The sequence below is a fragment of the Kogia breviceps genome, chromosome 14 (genome assembly GCF_026419965.1).
Source record: "Kogia breviceps isolate mKogBre1 chromosome 14, mKogBre1 haplotype 1, whole genome shotgun sequence".
Taxonomy (NCBI): Eukaryota; Metazoa; Chordata; class Mammalia; order Artiodactyla; family Physeteridae; genus Kogia; species Kogia breviceps.
This window is the reverse complement of record NC_081323.1, coordinates 81,952,868-81,977,408: the sequence shown is the minus strand read 5'-3', so window position 1 is coordinate 81,977,408 and position 24,541 is coordinate 81,952,868. Positions and strand designations below refer to the sequence as shown.

At 42.5% G+C, this 24,541-nt stretch overlaps 1 protein-coding gene across 2 annotated transcripts in view; it reads right to left on the bottom strand.

Annotated features, from left to right (window-relative positions):
• Nucleotides 1-1,146: 1,146 nt before the first annotated feature.
• BAZ1B (bromodomain adjacent to zinc finger domain 1B) overlaps nucleotides 1,147-24,541 on the bottom strand; it is a 67,101-nt gene continuing 43,706 nt past the window's right edge. For both annotated transcript variants that reach the window (XM_067013532.1, XM_059037220.2), the window contains 10 exons: nucleotides 22,450-22,555; nucleotides 21,156-21,254; nucleotides 18,631-18,808; nucleotides 16,777-16,959; nucleotides 10,732-10,879; nucleotides 9,508-9,655; nucleotides 7,334-7,446; nucleotides 4,879-5,024; nucleotides 3,626-3,729; nucleotides 1,147-3,361 (listed from right to left, as the gene is read on the bottom strand). In XM_067013532.1, coding sequence (XP_066869633.1) covers nucleotides 3,004-3,361; nucleotides 3,626-3,729; nucleotides 4,879-5,024; nucleotides 7,334-7,446; nucleotides 9,508-9,655; nucleotides 10,732-10,879; nucleotides 16,777-16,959; nucleotides 18,631-18,808; nucleotides 21,156-21,254; nucleotides 22,450-22,555 — 1,583 coding nt within the window. In that variant the 3' untranslated portion in view covers nucleotides 1,147-3,003. The remainder of the gene's footprint in view (nucleotides 3,362-3,625; nucleotides 3,730-4,878; nucleotides 5,025-7,333; nucleotides 7,447-9,507; nucleotides 9,656-10,731; nucleotides 10,880-16,776; nucleotides 16,960-18,630; nucleotides 18,809-21,155; nucleotides 21,255-22,449; nucleotides 22,556-24,541) is intronic.

Below are 24,541 nucleotides of genomic sequence, written 5' to 3'. Positions count from 1 at the left end.
ATTAGTAATCCAGACCCGTCCTCAGGAAAAAAGTTTTCTGTCTCCGTTTGCAGTAATCAGCCCAAGTTAGGTTTCTCGTGATAGGGCAGAATGGGCTGGGATGGCTGAATAGGACCAGGATACAGAGCCTAGATGAGGTGACAAGGCCCCACAGGCACTGGCCTGCTGTAGCCTAAGAAACCCACCCCAGGAATAGGACTTCACAGGTGTGGGTGGGCTGGGAGCTCCAAGTCCAACCGTGCCTGTGTGGAAAATGCCTGGAGGTTACACAGCTCCCTCCTCCAGAGCTTGAGGGCTGGTCAAATTCAGTTCGACCTTGGGGCAAGCCACTTCCTCCCCTGCGGGACTGAAAATCCCAGAGTGCTTGGCGCAGGCCTGCCTCAGGCCTGGCTCAAAGCCCACGCTCACCAAGGCCACAAAGGGAATCAGGGGCAGAACCCGCACCCAGGACTTAGGTTTCTCCTCAGATTTCTTCCTGTTTTACCTTGTGCCATCCCTGGTGCAGCTGGTCAGGAACTGGCAGTTTCGCTTCTCAGTGAATGGGATCGAGCAGTGGCCCTACAAAATCCTGGAACTCCACAGGCAGGTTGCCAGCCAGCAGTGAGTGATCTACTCAAATTAGCCACTCTGACTTTATAAAAACTCCCAGCATAAAATATAAATGAAGGCATGAATAAAACAAGATTGGCTATGTAGTAGAACTGCTGAAGCTGAGTAGGTGGGAATTTGTGCTAGTTCCACTCCTTTTGTGTATGTTTTATATTTTCCTTGAAAAGTGTTTTAAAATGTCTAGAGTTTCCCCCCAAATTAAGTCTACACAAGGACTACACAAGTTCCCATAGCAAAGCCTTAAAAAACTTTCTCCTAGTTCTTAGAAGTTTCAAGTGGAATGGGGGGGAAGGGGGGTGGGTGTTGAGACAAAGACAAGGCCAGGAGAGGCTTGAAGGTCATGACTTTGATTACCCAGAGCACCAGAACTCTCTCCTGGAAGCAAAGAAATGCAGTAGATGGATCTGACCTGTGGTTAAAAAGACTTAAGTCAGAGGAGGTCCTCTCCAGAAGAACAGGCTCCAAGAGTCCATGGGAAAACGGCGCTCGCTCGGGACTGCACCACCCTCCAAGAGCACAAAGAAAAATTCACCAGAATTGTTTCTTCTTTATAAACACAAGTACATAATGTTTATTTGAAATTCCAATTTATTACAAGTTTACCCTTTAATGGGGCCCTTCCTCCTTAAAGGCAACTTAAAAAACAAAACTCAGGTGTCACTGAAGTGGGAACACGGAATTCTCACCGTTAACAAGAAGAGACTGGCTCTAGGGTAAGAGGCAGGGCAGGTGTCGGCAGCGGCGGCGGCTGGGCGGCTGGGCGGCTGGGATTGTGAAATTGTAACGTCAGTCAGTGCTAACTCCAAGCCTGGGGGAGCCAGGATGGTAAACCTATCCAGCAGCCCCTGGAGCAAACCCCAAGGAGGCAAGGAGGCCAGGGGACAGGATCACACCTTGAAGTTTCACTTTAAGAGGCTTTACTCTCAGGTTCTGTGAGCTGCAATCCCCTTGGTGGACTTCTTTTCCCTTACTTTAAATAGGTACAGAAGAGCTTAGGTGCTCCCATTTTTCCAAATTCAAAGCTGACAGAAAAGAAAATTAAACCCTGTTTTGCGTTTTTATCAAAATCTGCCACAAAAGGGAAAGAAGACTACAAAGTTCTGCCTAAACATAACTACTAGTGCTAGACTCACTGTGGGAAGGGGCCGCTGAGCCCCTCCTCCTGCCCTCCGCCCCCGCCCCCGGCACTGAGCAATTCAGGTTCTTGGGGAGCCGAGTCTGAGGCCAGAACAGCAGCACAGCAGGGGCACTGCACACAGAGGCGGCGGAGGCAGCCACCAGGGCAGGCAGAGGGGCCGTCCATGACCAGGTCCCCACTGCTGGCCCTGATGAGCCCCAACCCAACTTCTCTAAAGGAGAGACGATGGGCCAAGGGAGGAGACTGGGCAAAGTAAAGCAAACACGTTATCATATAAACTGTACTGTACATGTGCCAAAGCAAGATGACAGAAGTATTTTTACAAGATGTTCTTTATACAATCACTGCTGAAACAAGCAACTTTTAATAACTAGAAAAGTCAATTTAAAAAAAATTAAACATTTAAATTCTTCCTGCTTTTCTTCTGCTCCCCTAAGAGCTTGTCTGGTATGTGGGTGGGCTGGGCTCCAACACCCCTCTGGCCAGACCCATCAAAGTAAAGGTTATATGCATGGTTACAAGCAGGGCTCCAGTCTCTGAGTGAAGTGCCTTAGGGTTTTTTTTTTCAGGGGGCAAAGTGGGGCAGGAGCGGGGAGAGAGCTGTCACAAGGTAGGGGAGGGGTACTCAGGAATGGCTACAGAACATATCCCTCTACTCTGCCAAGATCAACTCAACAGACCACAACTGTTTCATGATGCTGGTGAACACAGAATTCTGTATGGCACTCACTGATACCATCACCTGAGAGGGAGGGAGGGAGAGACAGAGCACAGGCTTAAAGAAACAAGACTGTGTATAAATATAGATTAAAAAACCCAGTTGGCCTGATTACCCTTCATCCTTCTACGTAATACAGTAATCCCTCCCCTGGAGACCAGAGGGCTTGGCACTGTTGTGGTGGCCAAAGTGGGAGGGACCTTAGGAAAGAAGAAAGAAAAGGAATTGGGTTCACAAGAAAAGCCATACCCCGGGACTCTTCCTGGAAACTCTCGGAAAGGGGGGTTAAGGCCATCTATCCCCCACAGTATTTCTGGGCAAAGACCACCAACCCAGTATTAGGCTCTCCAAAGTGCTCTGCTTGATTAAGGCCCATGGAGAGTTTGGGAGACACGCATTCCTGGGCTCCCCGTGACCTCCTCCCTTCCGCCTCCCTTCTGCGTTCTTCTCCAGCTTCCTCTCTCGCCTCCCTCCCCCCTCCCTCGCTCTCTCCCTCGATTCCCCCAACCTCAGCTCCCTTACCAGGACCCCTGCCTCTCTACTTCTTCTGTCTTCGTCCCCTGGACTGTCCAACGGGCTCTGGCTCACTGTCCCCTTCATCTTCAGCAAGCCGGTCGGGAAACTTCTTACGTTTCCTACGGACATATGGGTGGCCAGGAAGATGTTTATGCAACAGAGCCATCAGACACTGTTCTGTCTTCACCATGCAGTTTAGAACATGGCTGCCTCGGCAGTTGTAAAGCTCAGCGTTGGTAAACACTTGCTTCATGTCAGTAAGAAACTCCTGCACAGAGCGGTAGCTCCCACAGGAACATTTGTTCTGCATTGTCTGGAAGTCCATAGGGTGGGTGATCACGTCATAGTAGTCCTCAGCCTCGTCTCTGGTCACGGGCTCCCTGTGGAGAAAACCAAATGGGGAGATCAGCGCAGCACTGAATCCAATGGACAGAAACCTTGTTATCAAACCACCAGCCCCAGAACACCCACCCTGCTGAAACCAGCCCACTGGCCGGCAGAGCAACTGTGTTCGCTTGCACTCAGAGCGGGCTCTGCTGCTCTGGCAGCTCATTTCCCTGCCACTGAGATGTGTCGGGATGTGTCCTCGGGGTTCAGCTGCAAGGTTGGCCCTACTCCCCTGAGCCTGAGGCCACGGAGCTCACCTGAAGGGCCAACTGAAGCGGTACTTCACGATCTTGTGGAGGATCTCTTCACACTTCTGCAATTCCAGGCTTTGCCTCCGGGAGCTCCGCTTGGTCTGAAGTACCTGGCGCCAAAGGAAGACGTGTTATTACAGGTTTGAGAAAAGAAGAGTGGACAGGGCAGGAAACGCATGTATCTGCTTAACACAGAAAAGAAAATGATCAGTCACCTTCTCGGAGCAGAGACGGTCAAAATCACCTGACTTGCACGCAGGGAGCACTCTCAGCAGGGGGCGCTAGCCCACCTGCCTCCTCTCTGGTGGACGGTGAGCAAAGCAGTGGAGGACACGCAGCAGTTGCTGTATTACAGCAGTCCTGCCAGGGGCCAGCTAGAGAGGGCCACTGTCACCAGAATGCTAGCCCTCTGAGAGCAGATGGACCTGGGATTACGGTCACACTGTGGATGAGTTTAAACAAGCAACTACAGAAAGCCAGGTGGGTTATGGGGACCACCCACAGCCAATTCTGTGGGGGTAGGGTGTCAGAGGGAAGAAAAGCAAGAGGTACAATTCCTTTCCTGGGCTCTCCCCTGCAGGCCTGCAGCAGCTAAGTGGCTAAAGACAAAGGGGCGTGCCTCCCTTCCAGGTGGCAGGAACAGGCAGTAGGGGCACAGAGTTGAAGGGCTTCGGGCCAGACACACAGGAGGTGCCTGCCATACCCTTTGAGCACCCTAATGGCTTGCTTTACGCCTTCAGCCCACCTCCAACTCCAATCTAATCTGTCAAAAGAAGCAAATTTTCAAGAGCCTCTTTCTGTTCTTTAAACTTCAAGTGAAACCTAAAGTAAAACCAATAAAATTACATTGGTTGAGGAGCAGAGGGGAGGGGTAACGTCCCTCCCGTGACAATTATCAGCAAAAGACCCAAGAGTAAGTGAGGCTCCAACATTGCTGACATTCCCACAACAGAGACCCAGCCCCTCTGAGCCATGGGAGACACATGGATACTATTTTAAAATCCTTAACAAGTCGCAGGCTGCCTGTTAACTAGAGGAGATGTTTGCAGGCTGCAGCAGGGGAATGCCGGGCATAGCTGTTCCTGGAGGGCCTGCTGCCTCGTTTGCCTACAGGCCCATCCATCTGCCTCATCAGTCTCCAAAGTTAGGAAGGAGGGAGCAGAGGGGAGGCTCCCACCTGTTGCCTGCTGAATTCCTAATGCTGGAGTCGGGGATACAAAACAGAAATGCTGGAGGGCAGATGATAAATTAATTCTTACCAGCTCATCAACCTCAGCCTCGTCTACAGGTGGTGCCTTCGGCCGAGACCTCCTGGTAGGATGCGGCTTCTTACCTGGTCGTCGGCCTGGCCTTGCTGCAGGGGGGATGACACTCTGCTTGCCCCGGACAGTCTTTCGAGGTCTCACTGAAATAAAAAAATATGCATTCAGAGCAGACCTGAGGATGAAGGGAGCATGCCCATGGAAGGGGTGATACTCTGGACAAGCAAACCAATGGCTTCCTTTGGTTAGGAGGTGCTCTTGCTATCCGTCTCCTGCCGACCTCACAGGACACTTTAAGGACAGCATTAGCAGATGGAAGAATGGATACTTTTCAGCAACCGCTAAAGAACTTTTAAGAGTCTCTTCAGAAGGCCAGTTCCTTTAGTACGTCCACTCTCTGTCCCCACCCTGTTCAGTTACTCTTAGGAATAAGGGCCTGGAAGGAATCAATTGTAAACTGACTCACTCAGGAGAAAAAGCCACTTGCTGATGGGTCTGCCTGGGAATTCCTTCAGCCCAAGCTCAGCCTGAGCGCGCATGTGTTTACATGTAAGATGGAACCTGAGTGTGGATCCGGTTTCATAATCCCCAGAGTTATCCTATATTCACCACCACAGTCTTTTCAGAGAAAAGCTGATACTTATGTGAAGTACTTCTGTGAAGTCTGCCTCACTGAATCCAGTTTAAGGCTAGCCCAGTCCTGCTTTCTGCGATTTCTAAAAACCATAGAAAGTAGGCGCGGCCACTTCCACAAGAGCCCTGCCCGGGATCCCCCAAGAGAGAATAAAAACTACAAACGCACCCAAGGCTGCCTGTTTCTCAGGTTTACAACAGGCACTCAATGTCAGACAAACCAACATTTCTCAATACATCTTCAGGAAACAACGCTCCATCAGGATTAGCTCAAGGCTGCTCCACTAAGCAAATTTTCCCCTGGAAAATGGGGAGGGACAATTTGGACAGAGATAGGGGAATACAGAGGCAATGATACAGAGAATCAGTAAACAGTGTTTTATATTCTACTTCCAGACCATGATGACCCCTCACTGACTATTTTAGGTTCTGTAAGTTGTAAGAAAGACTAGGAGAGGAAGAGAGGGTAAGGAGCTGATGCCAAGGATGAAATGATGGATGCAGGGAACAGCCACCGGCCCAGGGCCTCGAGCTGCAGGAGGGAACCACATCGTTGGGGGCCTACAAGGCAGAGTAGACAAGCAGCTCTGAAGTACCAAACACTTCCTGGATCCTTTTGGTAGACAAGGCCCTAGAAACCTGGAGAGGGAACAATTCCCTGGAAAGAGAGGAATAACTTTAAAGTGGAAAGCAACCATTACTTGGAAAATAAACAAAATCAGTCCACTGCTATATTTAGAATCTGTTCCCAGACAACCATGCATCCAAATCACAACTCTGGCAGCACTCCGTGGTCTCTCTGTAATGCAGGGTTAATGGACTACTTGTCTCCTTACCCAGATACCTGAAAAATCATGCCTTGTGAACAAACAAAAGGAGCCCTAGAGGAATGAGAGAAGTGTAGGTGTCCCAAATTAAAACGCTGCAGGATCGGGGAAGACGGCAGAAGGGGTGCAAGCCCAAAGCCCTCAGGTTTTGACAGCACCAGTACAGTAAGGACCAGGAGTGCCAAACATCCTCTCTGTCCTTACACCAAGTATGACTGTCCAGGGAGTTATGATCTTGGGAACCGAACCTCTCTTGGAAAGCTCATCAAAACCTTGTGTTTGTATTAACCTACAAAGAAGGGTATATTTTGCAAAAAGGGAGCCTGTTAAAAGGCTCGACTGCGGGACTTAAGGTTTAACAAAAATGACACGACTCTCAAAGCCTCATGAAAAACGAACATGAGAGACTGAGTCAACAAGGTGAGCTTAAGTGATGAGGCCTTTTCCCCCTACTGGCATCTAAAGAGAAACAGATCTGAACCTTCCTAACAACTACACCTAAACCATGGAAAAAAGTCTTCCCTTTTCAACTAGCAAATCTACAGCCCTGCACACTACAGGGAAGAGAAGAGCCACTGTAACCACAGAAAAAAACAACTTCTTTAAAAGCAACACTGCACCAGAGGCCAAAAGAAGTGCAAGAGACAGCAATGGGCCTAGACCTTTGTTACTCCATCCTCACACTGAGGGGGCTCAGAACCTGCAGACCCATCATAAACAGACCTGGGGCCTTGAATTCCATGAAATCTTGGACCAAGTGGATCTGCCATAGTTTGATGTTCTGAGACCAAGCCACCCAACCTCCTACTAGGAAGGTAGTTAACTGGCATCTTGAAAACCCATTTAAAACATGGCGGCAGTCGCCCCTCCACAACTTGTGAAAAACAGAAGACGGCACGATGGCCTTGTTGGGTTATCTACCGCCAACCCAGTCTTTCCAAGGCCGCTTAGAAGAATGTGATGTTAACTATGAAAGCAAACTGAATACTTACGTCGCAAACCAGCCACCTCATAGTCTTCCTCCCCCTCCTCCTCCTCCTCTTCTTCCTCTTCATTGCTCTCATCATCTTCACTGTCCTCAGAGGCAGACTCTTCCGTATAATTCCTGTGGGGGAAAAGACACTTGTAGAGAACACGGATCTAGGCCAAAGGGGTCCTAAGAAAGGTAAAGTCCCACATAAATTGCGGCAACTTTTCCCTCTTCACAGACTAGACAGATTTCATGCTAAGGGGAGGGAACCTGAATCTAGGCCAGGACACAGAAAGCAGAATGAAAATCTAAGCTTTAACAGAGTGTCTCCTCTATCAGGCCCCAAACCCTCTGGCTACGATACTAATGGCAGCAAAAACCAAGACCAAAATGCAACCCCACCCCTCAACATTAAAAAAACAAAACTCTGTTCCTTCTGTCTCACAAAAACAGCCAGATAATGTAACATTTCAGGTATTAAAAGTTGTCCCCAGTGCTGGGGTGGACTGAAAGGATAAACAGCCCAGACAGGTGTTACTGCACCTTGATGGCCCCCTTCCAGGAGCTGAAACAGCTTGCAGATGACCATAACATCAAAGCACTGGTAATCCCAGCTCAGAACAGCTGGTCCAAAGCCTCACCATTTCAGAGCAGCAGCCTCATCTCTCTAAGTGTAGCTGGAATGGAGTGAGAAATAACCGAGTAATGCTGTTAGGCAGGGTCAGGATCAAACAGCTCTGACCTTTCAAAGAGACACCAAGCCAGACTGCCTACAAGCTGCTCTTCTACAACCTCAAATTTCAACGTGGAAAACAACGTTATTAACTTTGGCCAACATTAGGTGTCTCCTCTTTACAAGGCCCTATGTTTGGCCTTACTGGGATGAGGATGAAGAACAAAGCACCACCTCTACTCTCAGGGCAGAAACAATCTCATAGGAAGACAGCCGTGGATAAAACCAACCAAAAAGGCAAGATGCATCAAAAAACAACTCGGGGGCTTCCCTGGTGGCGCAGTGGTTGAGAGTCCGCCTGCTGATGCAGGGGACACAGGTTCGTGCCCCGGTCCGGGAAGATCCCACATGCCGCGGAGCGGCTGGGCCCCTGAGCCATGGCCGCTGAGCCTGCGCATCTGGAGCCTGTGCTCCGCAACGGGAGAGGCCACAGAAGTAAGAGGCCCCATTTACCACACACACAGACACACACACAGACACAACTTTGGACATGAAAAGCTGAACTGGAACACAGAGGAGGAGCAATTAATCCTAAGGATGTAAGGATGTTTCCAAAAGCAGTGAAATTTTAGGTAAGCCATGGTCAGTTTAGCCAGGTGGGAGTTCTAGGGACAGGGAATAGTCCCAGCTGGGAGGAAAGCACAAGAGGCAAGGATGCACAATGAACAGCCTGTAACAAGCACACAAATATGGGAACAAGGGCTCATAAAAACATCAGCTAGTATTATGTAATAAGAGTCTCAAAAGTTAGGCTACAGAGTCTGGACTTTATTCTAGAGGCAAGGGGAAGATCGAAGTTTTTGAACAGGACAGTGACATAAGCAAATCTTTGTCTTATGTAAAGCATTCTGTTATCACCACAAAAGCTGGATGGATAAGAGGAAGGAAGACATGAGGTAGAGTTGAGAAGCCACTGAAGGAGCGCCAATGAGAGATGGAGAGGGCCAAATGACAGCAGGGACCACGGGGAATGGACATCAGGATGCTGACTCATTAAGACATCTAAACACTGAATTGATAACATCTGGCAAGTTGAATGAATATGGAGATGGGGGAGAAGACGACACCAAGTTGACACCAAAATTCTAATCATGCTAAGGAAGGAAGAGTAGGTATAGGTAAGGAAAGTAATGAGTTTCAGGATTTTTAGCAGTGATTGGCTGCAAAAGTCATCACAAATTAAGAAGTGGGCAAAGTGGAAGCAAAAGACAAAGGATATGTTATTTGAGAAGAACGTATGACCAAGAAGACATAAAACACGGCTGGTAATGAAAACGAGAAATGTCGACAATGAAGCTAAAATTAAATCAGAGCCCTTTGAGCCCCCACTGTAATACCTTAAATGATGGGGCTCTGCACACAAAAGATGAACTTAAAGCTCCTCAGCATCATTCAGTTTGAATAACCAAAGCTCAAGTATAACAGCTATTTATTAATTTGTTTTTAAAAGAAGAAATTCTCACCTGCCACGGGAGTTGCGCCTGGCAGTGGCAGGCTGGCAGGCTGGGCACTGCCATTCACCATCTGGTACTTCATAGAGGGCCGGCCTCAGACAAAACAGGTGGAAGGCTTTATTACACTCGTCACACAAGATCAGCTTGTCATCCTCACCTGCAAAGAGATAAACTTGTACAGCACTGTAGGGAGTGTGGCAGTAGTCAGTGACCTGTAAGGAAGAGCCGCTCAGCCTCAATGAACCCAATGGAAGAACGAACATTCTAGTACACTGCCACCCCATTTTAAAAAATGCAGTCATCTTCTGAAAAGTAATGTAGCATTAACTAGACTATAGGTAATTTAGGGTTCAGGTCTTCTAACTTATATCCCAAAATCTACTCCAGGCTAGAAGACGACAGTTAACATTTACTAGGAGATAGCAAAAAAATCAAGCAGTAGCAGGAGATTTTTGCTGCCCCTGTCGCACTAAGAAACGAATCTCCCATGAAGTATTACATTTCCTGCCCTTCCTCCTCCTCCCCGACCACACAAATGCTTCCCAACTCATATCTGGTATGGTTCTCCTAAACCAGTTTCCCTACATTTGAAAATACACCAAACCAATTTAAATGATAACTTCCCCTCTCCAACCTTCACTGTACATCAGTTTTTAGAGCAACTGAATGATTTTACATAGGTCTTTTCATCCTTGTAAAGTAAATCACAAAACAGCTTTAGCCACTGAGAAGTCAACCACTGGGGGGCTTTTAGCCATCTAGTTCCTTTTACACATAATGGGGCTCTAAAAGTTCTCAGCATTAAACAGTCCAAATGCTTCGCTCTGTAGGATTCCACGCCAGAAGGTCCAAACCCGACTATTCTTCACGATGTTCAAATACTGCCCTCTACTGGTAGCACCCACCTTACTTCATGGATGACTAAAATTCAGAGATAAGAGAGATTTAAAATTTTAGTTAAAACTAATTTGTTCCCTACAGAAAATCTAAGGATTGGCAAGATCAACTGCTCTTATTTTATACTCAAAACTGAGGCACAAAGGGCCTCTGTGATTTGTGAGCGTGTGACTTTAAAGACTAGCATTTTATGGACTTTCAGGAGAAGGTAAAATCTGGACCACCACCACCACATTTAAAAGTTGTGTACACAGAATTCTTGAAGGATAAAAGATCTTGGAAATGGAAGTCCTAGTGCCTCATACACTCAGATAAGCAACTCTGATTTAAATATACCTTTCTTTCGACAAACTTTGCATCTAGCATTTTCTGCTGACATATCCCATTTGATACAGGCATCAAGCATCCCAAGTAGAACATGCATTCTGGAAAAAGTCTGAGCTTCACGGATTGCTGTCTTCCATTTTTCCAGAGCAGATGCGACCTAAACAGAGACCAAACCAGGCCAGCATTACTACAATGACTTCAAAGACGTGAAATGTGGATTTTTCACATAATGCTGACAGTATACACTGAGAGAGGACTAAAACTAGGTAAAGCTACAGAAGAGCATCCTGATACATTCACCTCCTAGAGCTCCTCCGGTCTAACCCATTTATCTTACAGAAGAAACCAAGGCTCGGAAGGGTGGAAAAAAGTTGCCAGAGGTCACACAAAGAATTCAAGGAGGGGTAAATGACTAGAAACAGGTCTCTTCTAGTGAAATCTACTTAAAGATTCTTAAAAGCAGGAACACTTGGACTATGTAAATAATGCTAGTATGCAACAATGTCATGTAGCTCGGTCAGTAAGATTATCAGTTTCTGCACTAATATGTACCATAATTCCAGATTATAGGGCCTAGAAATAGTATCTATAAAGCATTCTATAATCCTCAAAAGTATTAAGTACTGATATGAAATATTCTCTTGACTTTATCACCAACTTCTATCTTAAGTGAAATTTGTAAAGTCCCAGGGGTTGGCCCGATTTCATTCTGGGCAGTTAACTCTCAGCATAATCCACACTGCCTCTGCTCATCATCAGAAAATGCAAATTAGGGCTTCCCTGGTGGCGCAGTGGTTGAGAGTCCGCCTGCCGATGCAGGGGACACGGGTTCGTGCCCTGGTCCGGGAAGATCCCACATGCCACGGAGCGGCTGGGCCCGTGAGCCATGGCCGCTGCGCCTGCGCGTCCGGAGCCTGTGCTCCGCAACGGGAGAGGCCGCAACGGTGAGAGGCCCGCGTACCGCAAAAAAAGAAAAGAAAAAAAAAAAGAAAATGCTGATTAATTTAGAATTAGCAAAGTAAAAGAGGATGGAGAAAAATGTAATTAGGAATTTTCAACCCTCCCTCTATAAAATATACATTCTGAGGAAGAACAAAAATCCCATTTTAGGATAATTCATTTATTTGTATTGCTGTTTTATTAATTAAAAGGTGATTTTGGGGGACCTTTTCAAAGCAATGAAAAAGCCTAAACAATTAGGTGAGCACCCACGTAAACAAATGCCATTACAGGGGACATCATTCTCCGACAGTCAGAAAATACAACAGAGCTGGCTGGACAAGGTAAAGCTTCGGCAGTACACCAGAAGCTGAGAGACTAGGTTATCTCACTCTCATCTACCTTGTGGAGGTCATACTGCTTAACTCAGTCATGGCTGAACTAAAGTTAGCCATGCTGGCTACTTTTATTATACAGCCTGGGTAGCTCTAGCTAACTGACAACAGCACTGCTGGGTTTCACTGCCCTGTCCTAGGCAAAAGCCCATTTTAACTAATAGTCTTCCTCCTATAAGAAAGGCCCGTTATCCCTGGAAGGCCACAGGCTTTGAAATAAAGCTGCCAAGGGACAAAGACAGTTGAGCTACTTCTGAAGCTGTGGTGTGAGAGTTCAGGGAGGGGACCAAAGGCTGTCCTTTCTCTTTCCTATAGAAACAGGAAACCACTGAGAGCCTTATGTGTGTAAATTTATGAATAACAAGGATAAGTAACAAACACATTGAAAAAATCTATTTAAGAGGCTGCTGAAGTTCTAATGGAAACTGACTCATTCCTTACTCCAACTTGCAGTGCAGATATTTCAACATCTGCCTTTGAAATACAATTTCCTTCCTTCCCTTTTCAGAGCTCCTCAGTAGGATGTAAGATCTACAATCACAGGTGCCTTGAGGGTCTTCTCTCCTAATGTAATGGAGAGCTGACATATGGTACCACAGATTCTCTTACTGTAGTAACGCAAATCTCTTCATTCAATGGAATATATATTTAAGAATTTCAGGTTTGGTTCCTAAAAGAGTGTTATTGAGAACACTCAATTAGCCAGGGAATGGTTAAAATGGGCTCTGCTGTCCTCTAGTGGACAGTCAGATGCACAAAAGCATTAAAAAAGTCATCAGTATACAGTACTGCTTTTTTTCTTATTATAAATTATAAAATCTGAGCACCCAGCACATGTGGCCTCATTAAAAGAAACAAACAAAAATCTGAAAGAGGGGCTTCCCTGGTGACACAGGGGTTAAGAATCCACCTGCCAATGCAGGGGACACGGGTTCAAGCCCTGGTCCGGGAAGATCCCACATGCCTCAGAGCAACTAAGCCCATGAGCCACAACTACTGAGCCTGCGCTCTAGAGCCTGCGAGCCACAACTACTGAAGCCTGTGCGCCCAGAGCCCGTGCTCCGCAACAAGAGAAGCCACCGCAGTGAGAAGCCTGCGCACCGCAACAGAGTAGCCCCCGCTCACCACAAGTAGAGAAAGCCCGTGCTCAGCAACGAAGACCCAACACAGCCAAAAATAAATAAATAAAATAAATTTATATATATATTAAAAAAAAACTGGAAGAGATCTTGAGAATAAGCTTATTTAGCCTCATTTTAAAAAGATTTACTGAGATATAATTTATATACTATCAATAACAAGTTCCCCCTGTAAAGTGTACAGTCAATGCCTTTTCATATATTTGCAGAGTTGTACAACTATCAACATAATCTTAATTTTAGAACATTTTCACCACCCAAAAAAGAAACCTTGTCATTCCCCATTCCCTACCCTAACCCGCAACTTCCCTGGCCCTTGGCAACCACAATCTTCTTTTGCTTTGTAGATTTACCTATTCTGACATTTCATATAACATGTGGCCTTTTGTGACTGGCTTCTCTTACTGAGCATAATGTTTTCTAGCTTCATCCACATCCCAGCATGTAACAGCACTTCACTCCATTTTAACTGCTGAGTAATACATCCATTTTGTTTATCTATTCATCAGTTGGCAGACACTTGGATTGTTTCTGCTTTTTGACTATGCTGAAGAACAAACACTGCTATGAATGTCTGTGCACATGTGTGTAATGTTCATTTATTATTTTTCGTGAAAAGAAAGTTTGCCCAAGGTCTCACAGCAATTTAGGGCCAGGTCTCCCGATCACCAATCCAACGCTCCTGGCATTATACATTAGATCCTGTTTTATCCACTGAGTTATCCATCTAGACCAGCCTCGTCTCCAGCTAGCCTCTAATTTCGAGGGTGAAAACAACAGGCACTCAGATTTTAAAGAACATCTTAAGTCTCCTCCCAATGCACAAAATTCTAGTCTAGAACATTAAAAACAAAAAAACCCCACTGTATCGAAGACTTTTTAAAAACACAGGAACAGCAGCAAGATAAAGTTTTGACATACAACACGGCAGCATCAAGTAAATACTCTGTTTTGCAGTACTGCTGGGAAGCTGGACACACTACTCTGATGAAAAAGTCAAATTCTTTAGCATATTTAAATAAAGTTGCGACCTAGTTAGAAGTGGTAGAAGTGTGTATAACAAAATCAAGGGGAAGCCACCTTATGTGCAAGTCACCATTAATCCCTTTACCTAACAGTAAAAAGGCAATATATCTTGGCAAGAATATCATGAGGCTTCAGACCATATTCTTCCATAAAAGAACGTTTAAAATGGAAAAACAGATAATCAGGGACAAATGCATCCAAAGCAAACAGAGAGCCTAACAGAACCCAGGATTTGGCCAAATTATACGTCTTTCCCATTTAATGCAAGAAAATGAAATAAACATTAAATATTTGAAATAACTGACTATTACAAAAAGGGATTTGAGAGATAATCTACTTTTACAAATAAGGAAACTGAAGCACAGATTAGGGACTGATATTAGCTCATGCAACAACCTAGTGCCAACTGAAAAAACCCTGGCCCATGCTAAGTGGAAACCTTCAAAGCAAAGGACAGTGGAAAATTTCAGAGCTGTGGCAAGGCTGACCTTCGGTGGGGAACTGCAGGGCATAATGCCATTTTAATGGAGAACATTGTTGAACTACTTAGTAGGCAGCCTAATTGATTTTCCAAGAAACTCTTCCATGTTTTCCATTTGTGTACTATGTGTCTGGGCCTCAAGGTTAAATCTGCGAAGTGCTCATATTTTCCTCCCCAATCAATCTAAGAATCGTCTCATATGACAAGCTAAAAAGAGGTTACTTCGCTATTGGGTTGAATACTAAAAAAGACTTAAATGAGAACTCTACAGCTACTAGTTCCCAATGAGAAGAAAAATATTATGAGTCAAGAAATGGCAAGGAAAGATCACATCAAGAAGAATACTAGGATTTCCCTCGCGATTCAGTGGTTAAGGCTTCGCCTTCCAATGCAGGGGGCCTGGGTTCCATCTCTGGTTGGGGAGCTAAGATCCCACATATCTCCCTGGCCAAAAATCCAAATCATAAAACAGTAGCAATATTGTAACAAATTCAATAAAGACTTTACGTGTGTGAAATCTCTGAGTCTATGCCATGAATTAATAGTTTAAACGTTTATCTAACTGAATCTTAGTTCACTACTCACCTCTGACCCAACATGTTCTTTCTTGTATCACATATCACTCTTGGCCTCAGGAAGAAACCCAGGGGGAACATGACAACTGTGTACAACTACCGGAGAAGCTTTAGAGAGTAAACTCATTCTGTGTAAACTCAGAGGGCAAAACAAGGACCAGCTGTCAATGATGAGAAGGCAATTTCAGCTCAATCTAACAAACATTATGCCCACCCCCCTTCCACAACCTAATTAATTTCTACCTGTTCTTCAAAAATCCAGCTGATAGATTCTCTTCTCTGGAGAGTTCTAAGTTGCCCTGGTATCCCTCACAGGAGAGCCAAGCACTGCTCTTTCTCACCATACTTGTCACTCTAATCCAACCATCTCTCACACTCAGAGTTCCTTGAGAGCAAGGACTCTAGCTTCTACTTATGACCAAAACCCCCAGACTTTTGCACAATGACTGGCACAGGCAAGCCTTTACCAGATGTTTGTGAAAGAAAGGAAAGGAGGGAGGGAAGTCAAAAACAAGGGCAAGTATTCCACTGGATAATGGCTGGGACAGCTCCCTTAATGTAGTGTTTTCAAATTCTTTTCTTCACAAGTAATCTTAAGCAGAAATCTAATACACAAAACAGAAAAAAATGGAGCTGCTAATTATTCTAAAAAAGAAAAACCAGAGACAGCATAATGTTCATCAATAAGGAATTAGGATGTTAAAAAAACAAAACAATAACAACCAAAAAAACCCAAATAATACCAGGATGATCTATACAGACTGACAGAGAGAGAGGACAGATGCCTAGGATATGTTGATGAGTGAAAAAATGCAGAATATTATGCAGAGGGTTCTATTCTGTAAAAATCCAACAAAACTATCTTTGTATGTACACAGAAACATGTCAAACTATTAAAGAGTGATATCCTTGGGGGGGGTGAAACTAAAATGGGAATAGTCTCATATTATATCTACCTCTCACATTTGATTTACTTACAATGAGCTACTTCTAAAAAGAAACAGAAAACTGTATTATACACATACCAAAAAAATGAAGTTGGACCCTTACCTTATACTATATACAAAAATTAACTCAAAATCGATCAAAGATCTAAATGTAAAAGCTCAGACTATAAAACTTATAGAAGAAAATACAGGAGGAAAGCTTCATGACATTGGATTTGACACCAGCAGAGGCAACAAAAGAAAAAATAGGTAAGTTGAACTTCATCGAAGTTTAAAACTTTTTGCATCCGCAAAAAAAAAAAAAAAAAAAAAAAAGGAATTAGCTCTGGTAAAGTGGGAGGGGGGACTCTGACACACACTATCCAGCTTTACAGGCAGGGCTGTGCTCCACAGAGCAGTTTGAAAACTACAACATTTGGAGAAAGTGATAAAGATCAAACACTGGCTAGGGAACAATGCTTATGTAACTAAAAAGCATAGGGTTAAATAATTTTAAAACCAGATCACATACTTCTACGCAGTCATAAAACTACATCTTCATTAGCTAAATACCTTTGCTTCCTCTGCCATTTTTTTCTCTTCATCCACCTCTTCAGTCTTTGCTGAATCTTCGCTTTGGAGTTTTCTTCTCTTTTGCTTGGGAGCCATGAAGCCTTGGAGAAATTTCTTTATGACACTGGCTTGAAGGGCAATCACACACTCGCCAAAATCCTTCAGTTTCTCTAGTGAGATCACCTACAGAAAATGATTTAAAAACCAGACTGAGTAAAAGGCCAAGAGAAAGATGAAAGCAGATAATCCTCGATTAAATTCAAATCAACTTAGACCCAAACTGGTCACATAACATTAATTCAACTGGGTTCCTCAGTTCAATGGATGGCTTATGCATTTGAAAGTAGCCTACTACTTGGATTTCCCTGATGAAGGGATCCATGGGAGGCTGAAACTTGCTCTACTTAAAGGAAGTTACTGAATTCATTCATACACTCACTGACTGAGTGCCTACTACGTGCAAATGACAGTCTCAAGGCAAAGAAAAACTGAGAAGGAAAGTAAAAATTTACCAACCTAACAGCTTACAACCTACAAGCCAGATAATACATTTTACATACCTGATCTCATCTAAGCCTCACATTTATTTTACGGATGAGGAAGCATAAGCTCAATCACTTTGATCCAAATCATGCTCTTAAGGACTGAAACTACCTTCTCAGTCACACAACACATGCCAATTTTAAAAATACCATTTTATAACTACAAAGAGAAACAACGAATGATGATAATCCAACGTTAGCAAGGTATGGGCCCCGGTTTGGCACAAAGTAGGCAATTGACAGATATTTGCTAAATAAACAAAAAAGTAACTAATATTTGAAACAGGCGAAATTCTTTTGGTTGAGTAATTCCCCCCCCAAAATCTTTAAGAACAATAAAGATGTTTAAACCTTTTTCCCAGGGAATGTACCAAGAATTCATAGCCAGACTAATGAAAAAAAGTTACATATATAAGATGCTTATATAATTTGTTAATTCTAATAGCAAAGAAATAGAAACACAAAAGTCTGGCAGTAAAAGATTTACCATATCAACTCCATGCGTTATTATGTACCCCAAAGTGACATTAAAGACTGAAAGAAATGGAAAGTATTTATAAATGAGGGAAAATTGGAGGGCGGTGGGAGGTTCAGCTGCTCATAAAAATCACACAACTACTAACACACTGTTATAATGCAAATGAACAATTTGAAAAGACTCACAAATATTAATGTTTGGAGTTACATGGACTTTTAAAAAATTAACAAAAAAAATTTTACAGTGATAACTCATGAACAGTGTTCTCCAATCTTTTCTCCAGCTTTGATACCTAAAATCTAATGTGGGACACGAGGTCTCTTGAACTGTTTCACCTGTAACACTTAAGGGTCCTTCTGAACAGTAAGTGATAAGACTACAAAAGTGCCTTCACTGAAATTACCTGTTTAACAGCATGAGTGCTGCCCAACACAAGTACAACTCTACTGAGCTGATCAAGTATAGAGAATGAACAAAAGCAGGATACACAAATGTTTCATACCTTATAGCACAGGCATCACATGGGAATGGATAGGTTAGATAATGTTATATGACTAAGACTCCAGGACTAGTTTTCATTCAACTGAACAGAAAAGCTCTTTTTGAACAAAGGTTCTGAGCCAACTATTAGATTTTCCTGGATGCCAGCAGAATATAACAAAGGAACAATATCATATGTACATAGAGAATTTAGGGTTCCACATGTGTCTTTCAAGACAAATGCAAATATAATTCCCAGGGTCATCTAGGAAAGTCAAGTACAATATCAGGGAACAATTCCAAATTGAGTTTCCATGAGTAACATTTCAAAGGGTGTTTTCCTTATATTCTTACCCGAGCTTCAAATTCTGATGTTTCTTCCACATAACCAAGTCCTCCCTTTTGTAACCTTGTTGCAACTTCAATGAGATCACTACGAAGGAAGTTTAAAAGCTCCTGGTTGCCATCACAGGATTTTAGACCCAAATTTGGCTTCCGGGCCAGATGAATAGAATGAATAATGTCCTGGTACCTAGAAAAGTTGAGGCAAAGGGGAGGAGGAATAAAGGAACTTTAAAAAATGGTCTACTAATTTCAATTATTTGAATGACATGTTTTATTTCTAGAAGACTTATTTAGATCCTTTTCATCTCTCATTTAATAGTCTCATGTTTCTCACACAAAATTTCAAATTTCTCTTATTCTTGATTCATTTTAAAAAACACACATTTTGTTCTGTATATGGTAATTCCAGTATCTGAAGTGTGTTTCTTTACCTAGCTCTCATTCATGGTAACTGGTTTGTGTGGTTTTTTGGGGGGGTCATTGTTTTTTTACCATGAGTTTCTTCATATTTTATCTGTGGAAATTCTTTGAGGCCTGGTTTGAAGTTATGCTCCTCCAGGGAGCATGTGCATTTGCTTATGTTAGTTGCCAAAAATTGCTACCACCAGAGACAAACTTTAAATCATCTGCCTGGAATTCTTCACAACACAGGAGAAACATGAATTTGAGCTGAAAACCTACACAAGGACCTTCAGAGTTCACTTTCACACTGAAGATTAACCTTTTGAGGTCACAGTAATAAAGACTCTAATTAAAGACTCCCTACCCTGGATTGGCCATAAGCTTCACTGTTGGCTTCTTACACCAAAAACTAATGTTCAAGGTCATCGAAGTCGAGTACTAAGTTCCCTTTTCATGCTTAATAATAAGGAGTTTTAATATTATTTTCCTCTGACTATAACCTCATTGTGCCTCACTGGTGTTCTTATAAAGGATTCTGCTTTCATTGCCTTCTACCACATAATTTCCCCTTTATTTTCTTCTTTGATCTAAGTGTTATCAAGACAGGATGATTCTGAATATAATTTTAATTCATTTATACATTAAGCAGTGGACCAAAACCAATGATGTACCTATTATCACTCTCAAAAGTGTCTCAAAATTGCAGAGTATGTACTGAACAGTATTTTCCTTCTCTCTTCAATTAAATCTAAATTCCAGCATGGCTGCTGCATAGCACAGGGAGATCACCTCTGTGCTTTGTGACCACCTAGAGGGGTGGGATAGGGAGGGTGGGAGAGAGGGTGATGCAAGAGGCAAGAGATATGGGAACATATGTATATGTATAACTGATTCAGTTTGTTGTAAAGGAAAAACTAACACACTATTGTAAAACAATTATACTCCAATAAAGATGTTATAAAAAAATAAAATAAAATAAAATAAATTCCAGCATGAAAGCATGCAGGTATTTGCCTTAAGGCAAAACCTATCCCAGCTTTGAAAGAAACAACTGCTAGAACAGGAGGGACACTAGCAAATCTAGATGGCACTGATATTGATGCTAATTTTGTAGGCAGGTTTTTTTGTGTGGTTTCTCTTGGAGATATAATGCACACAACATTAAACTCACCATTTTAAAGCCTATACTTTCAGTGGTTTTCACATTTTAGAAGCATCAAAACTACCTAATTCCAAAACATTTTCATCACTCCATAAATAAATCCCATACAGGTTATCCCATACGGGTTAGCAGTCATTCTGAATTCTCCCCGTCCCTCATCCCCTGGCAACCACTAATCTATTTTCTGACTATAAATTTGCCTATTGTGGATGTCTCATATAAATGAAATCACACAATATGTGGCCTTTCTATGTCTGGCTTCTTTGACTCAGCAAAATGCCCACTTTCTAGGATATTTCATTACTTTGTTCCTTTTTATAGCTGAATTTATGGATAAACCACATTTTGTTTATCCATTCATCAGTTGATGAATATTTAGGTTGTTTTCATTTTTGAGGCTACTCTGGATACCGACAGAATACTTCTGAATACCAAGCAATGTGGAACTGCATTTACAAGGCTGCCTAACTACAATCAGGCTCTCAGTCTGGTGTATGGCGTGTTAGTCAATAATCCTGCTATTCTGTATATACATCATTTAAAAGCATACTTTTCCAAACAAGCATGAGGTGTCAAGAAAATACTAAACAACGGGACTTCCCTGGTGGTCCAGTGGGTAAAACTCCACGCTCCCAATGCAGGGAGTCCAGGTTCGATCCCTGGTCGGGGATCCCACATGCATGCCACTTAGTTCTAAGAAGCCTGCATGCCTCAACTGAAGATCCTGCATACCACAACTAAACAAGCCGCAGCGAAGATCCCACGTGCTACAACTAAGACCCCGCGCAGCCAAAATAAATAAATATTTTAAAAGAAAAAGAAAATACCAAACAACAAGAACATAAAAGAGTTACAGACTTTTAAAATTTTTACTTAAGCTTCTATGGACAAACAACAACAAAAAACCCTAAGATATGTACAATATCTAATGCTGAAGAGGAGATATGAGGAGCGAGATGAAAACCCTTACCTCTTCTCTAGTCTCTCTTTAAGCTGGCTTTCTCTTATTCCCTGAGGGTGAAGGCAGTTTAGCAACTCATCCAGTTCCTTTTGACTATCACATAAAAACCTGTAGGGGCAAAAAAACAAAAACAAAAAACCAAAACAAACCCCTGTTAACTCTGAAAAAAAAGAGGAGAATCAAACCTTAAGAAAGGGATCTAGGGTTGGTGGTGGGAGTTGGGAAAGAAGAATTCCAGCCTGGCTCAGAAGTAGAACAATTTACTGTTTCCATGAGACCTAATGTTAACTTTATCTTACAACACTGGAGCCAATGTTTCCTACTAAAATGTAATATGAGGGGACTTCCCTGGCGGTCCAGTGGTTAAGGCTCCGGGCTTCCACTTCAGGGGGCATGGGTTTGATCCCTGGTCGGGGAACTAAGATAAGATCCCACATACCACTCAGAGCAGGCCCAAATAAATAAATAAGCAAGCAAACATACATACAAATAAATAAATAAATAAATAATGTAATATGAGACAAATTTTATAAAGTAAATAGGCACACTTGTCCATATCCCTTTCACAGAGTAAAGTTATATCTAAAAATAAAAGATAAAAGGTCATTAAACTATGGGCTTCCCTGGTGGCGCAGTGGTTGCGAGTCCGCCTGCCGATGCAGGGGACGCGGGTTCGTGCCCCGGTCCGGCAAGATCCCACATGCCGCGGAGCAGCTGGGCCCGTGAGCCATGGCCCCTGAGCCTGCGCTTCTGGAGCCTGTGCCCCGCAACAGGAGAGGCCACAACAGTGAGAGGCCCGCTTACCGAAAAAAAAAAAAAAAAAAAAAAAAAAAAAAAAAAAAAAAGTCATTAAACTAAAGGTGATCACAGATAAAAGCAGTTAATATGATCACAAAAGTAGAAGGGACCCTCTCAAAACCTAGCTCCCTGCCTAAAGCAGGATAGACACAAAGGAAGACTAATGGCTATATTTACAATTCCTTATTCTTTAATAAAGATGAAAATCCTAAATACTTCTATTCCCAAGTAGACTGAAAGGCATTTCCAATGCTATGTAAGATCTATCATATAATATACAAAGTTACATTACAAGGAAAAAATAAAATTCTAAACCTTAAAGCAAACAGATATATTCTTATCAAAAAATCAAGTCTGCTTTTAAAGCAATGAGCTTACGGATCCAAGAAATCAAAATCACACAAAATGCTCTTAATAGATAATCACTAACTCACTGGTTTCACTATATATTTTCTTAACATTGAAAAAGAAAAAGAAAGAGCAACCAGATGAATGCTCACATTACCATAGATTCTGTCCCTGTTTGGGTATAGTGGTCTCTACAGCAATTTCTGTAGCTGGTCCATGTTGTGTGTTCATGTTTACATTTTTGCCTAGGTTTGCTTTCTTACCTAAGAAAAATTTATACATTAGGCTGAATATAGTACATACTCAATTCCTAGTTTCAAACCTAACCAGTACACAGTGTAAATTCAATAACCAATAACACAGATGCTGCCTATTAAATATATCCACATGTACAACAGATGCTAATTTCTCTTAAACATCTTACATACAGCACATTATCTGAGACGGTTGCTCTCTATACAGCTGAACAGGCAAAGTTTAAGAGTATCACAAGTTACTGCAATAGGATGGAGAGAGATTACTAAATGTCTCAGAGCAAATAAATAATCTGTTCCTTGTACGTGATGCTTAGCACAAAGGCATCTGTGGTGTAGTAGACACAACTGAAATATATTAACTACTACAAACTTACCCCTGGAGGCTTCAAATGTCAAATATGATTAGCTTTTTTGTAAACCAGCTCCTGTATACTAATATATGACAACATTACTATAGATAGATCTTAAGCCAGTATTTGAGGCCTTACCTAATTCTACAACTGGTTCTCTCCCCTGCTCCCCTTCTCTCCCCTTTAACCTGCAGCATCTTCCCTGCAATACTAACACATAACCTTGTTTAGTCTTTTTAGTCAGGTAATTCTGAAGAAACTCTGCCATGCTGGAACTAGAAAACATGAAGGAACAACATCCACCAGGATGCTCTAGAAGTAAAGGGATGTAGATGGCAGTCTTCTCCCGAGAGCTGTTAACTGTGTGGACCTGATTTCTGAAAACAGCCATTAAGCTTTTGAGACACATAAAATCACAGTCCTTCATCCCACTGGAATCTCTCTCAAGTCTGAAGATCCTAACTTCTTATTTACTGCCCTCACCTGGGTATTTACAAAGTCTACCAAAACTAGACTTTTCTACTAAGTACTAATTATGTTATTAGTATAACATAACATAATTCAACAAGAAAATGCCTTAAATTTGAAGTTTTGGGCTATATACTATCTTCCTTATTTAATGATTTTGTGAGTTTAAAAGTTTGGGTTATGAGTTTCTCTAAAATGAAAGAAAACTACTTTTTGAGAAGCAATTTTCATTAGGTTATATAAAGTACAGTTGGAAGGAAGCTTCTGTATCATCTAACGCAATGGTTCGCAACAGAAAGCCATGCTGCCTCCTAGGGGACATTTGGCAATATCTGGTGACATTTGGTTGTCACTAATGGCATCCAGTGGGTGGAGGTCAGGGATGCTGCTAAATAACTTACGACACGTAGGACAACCCCCCACTACAAAGAATTATCTGGCCCAAAATGTCAACAACAGTGAGGCTGAGAAAACTTGATCTAACCTAACCATCTGGTATTTTTAAATTTAAAATTTTTCTTTTAATTTCTTTCTTGGGGGGGAAAAAAGATATATATATATATATATATATATATACATATATATATATATATGTATATATATATATATATACACACACACACACACACACACATATCTATGTATAGGTCAAGAAAGAATATATACACACACACATCTATATATATTTAGAAAAGTACACTTTTCTGTTTTACAAACTGAACATATACTCATGTAACCAGAACCCAAGTCAAGAAAAAGAACATCATCAGTGCCCCTTATGACCCTTCTCAGTCACTTATTTCTAGTTACATATTTGCTGTGTTTCTCCTCACTAGAATTTTAGTTAATTGACATTCAGGACCTTTTATGTCTTGTTTGCTATCTTGTATTACAGCACATGAAAAACTGGTTGGCATATAAGAGATGCTCCATAAATAGTAAATAAATGAATTTTTAAAGTGGAGGAAAAAGACACATAACTGCCTTCTTGGCCCCTTACCTCAATTCCAGCCCTTGAAGTACCTACAAAGAGACTTCCAAGGAATAAAGTTTGAAAACTACTTATATAAATCTAATACCCAAATATCCTAATATTCAAGTTCTTTATCTTTTCACGCTATGCCTGGAACTAAGTCGATAATCAAATGTTAAGTTTCCTTCCTTCTGCTATGCA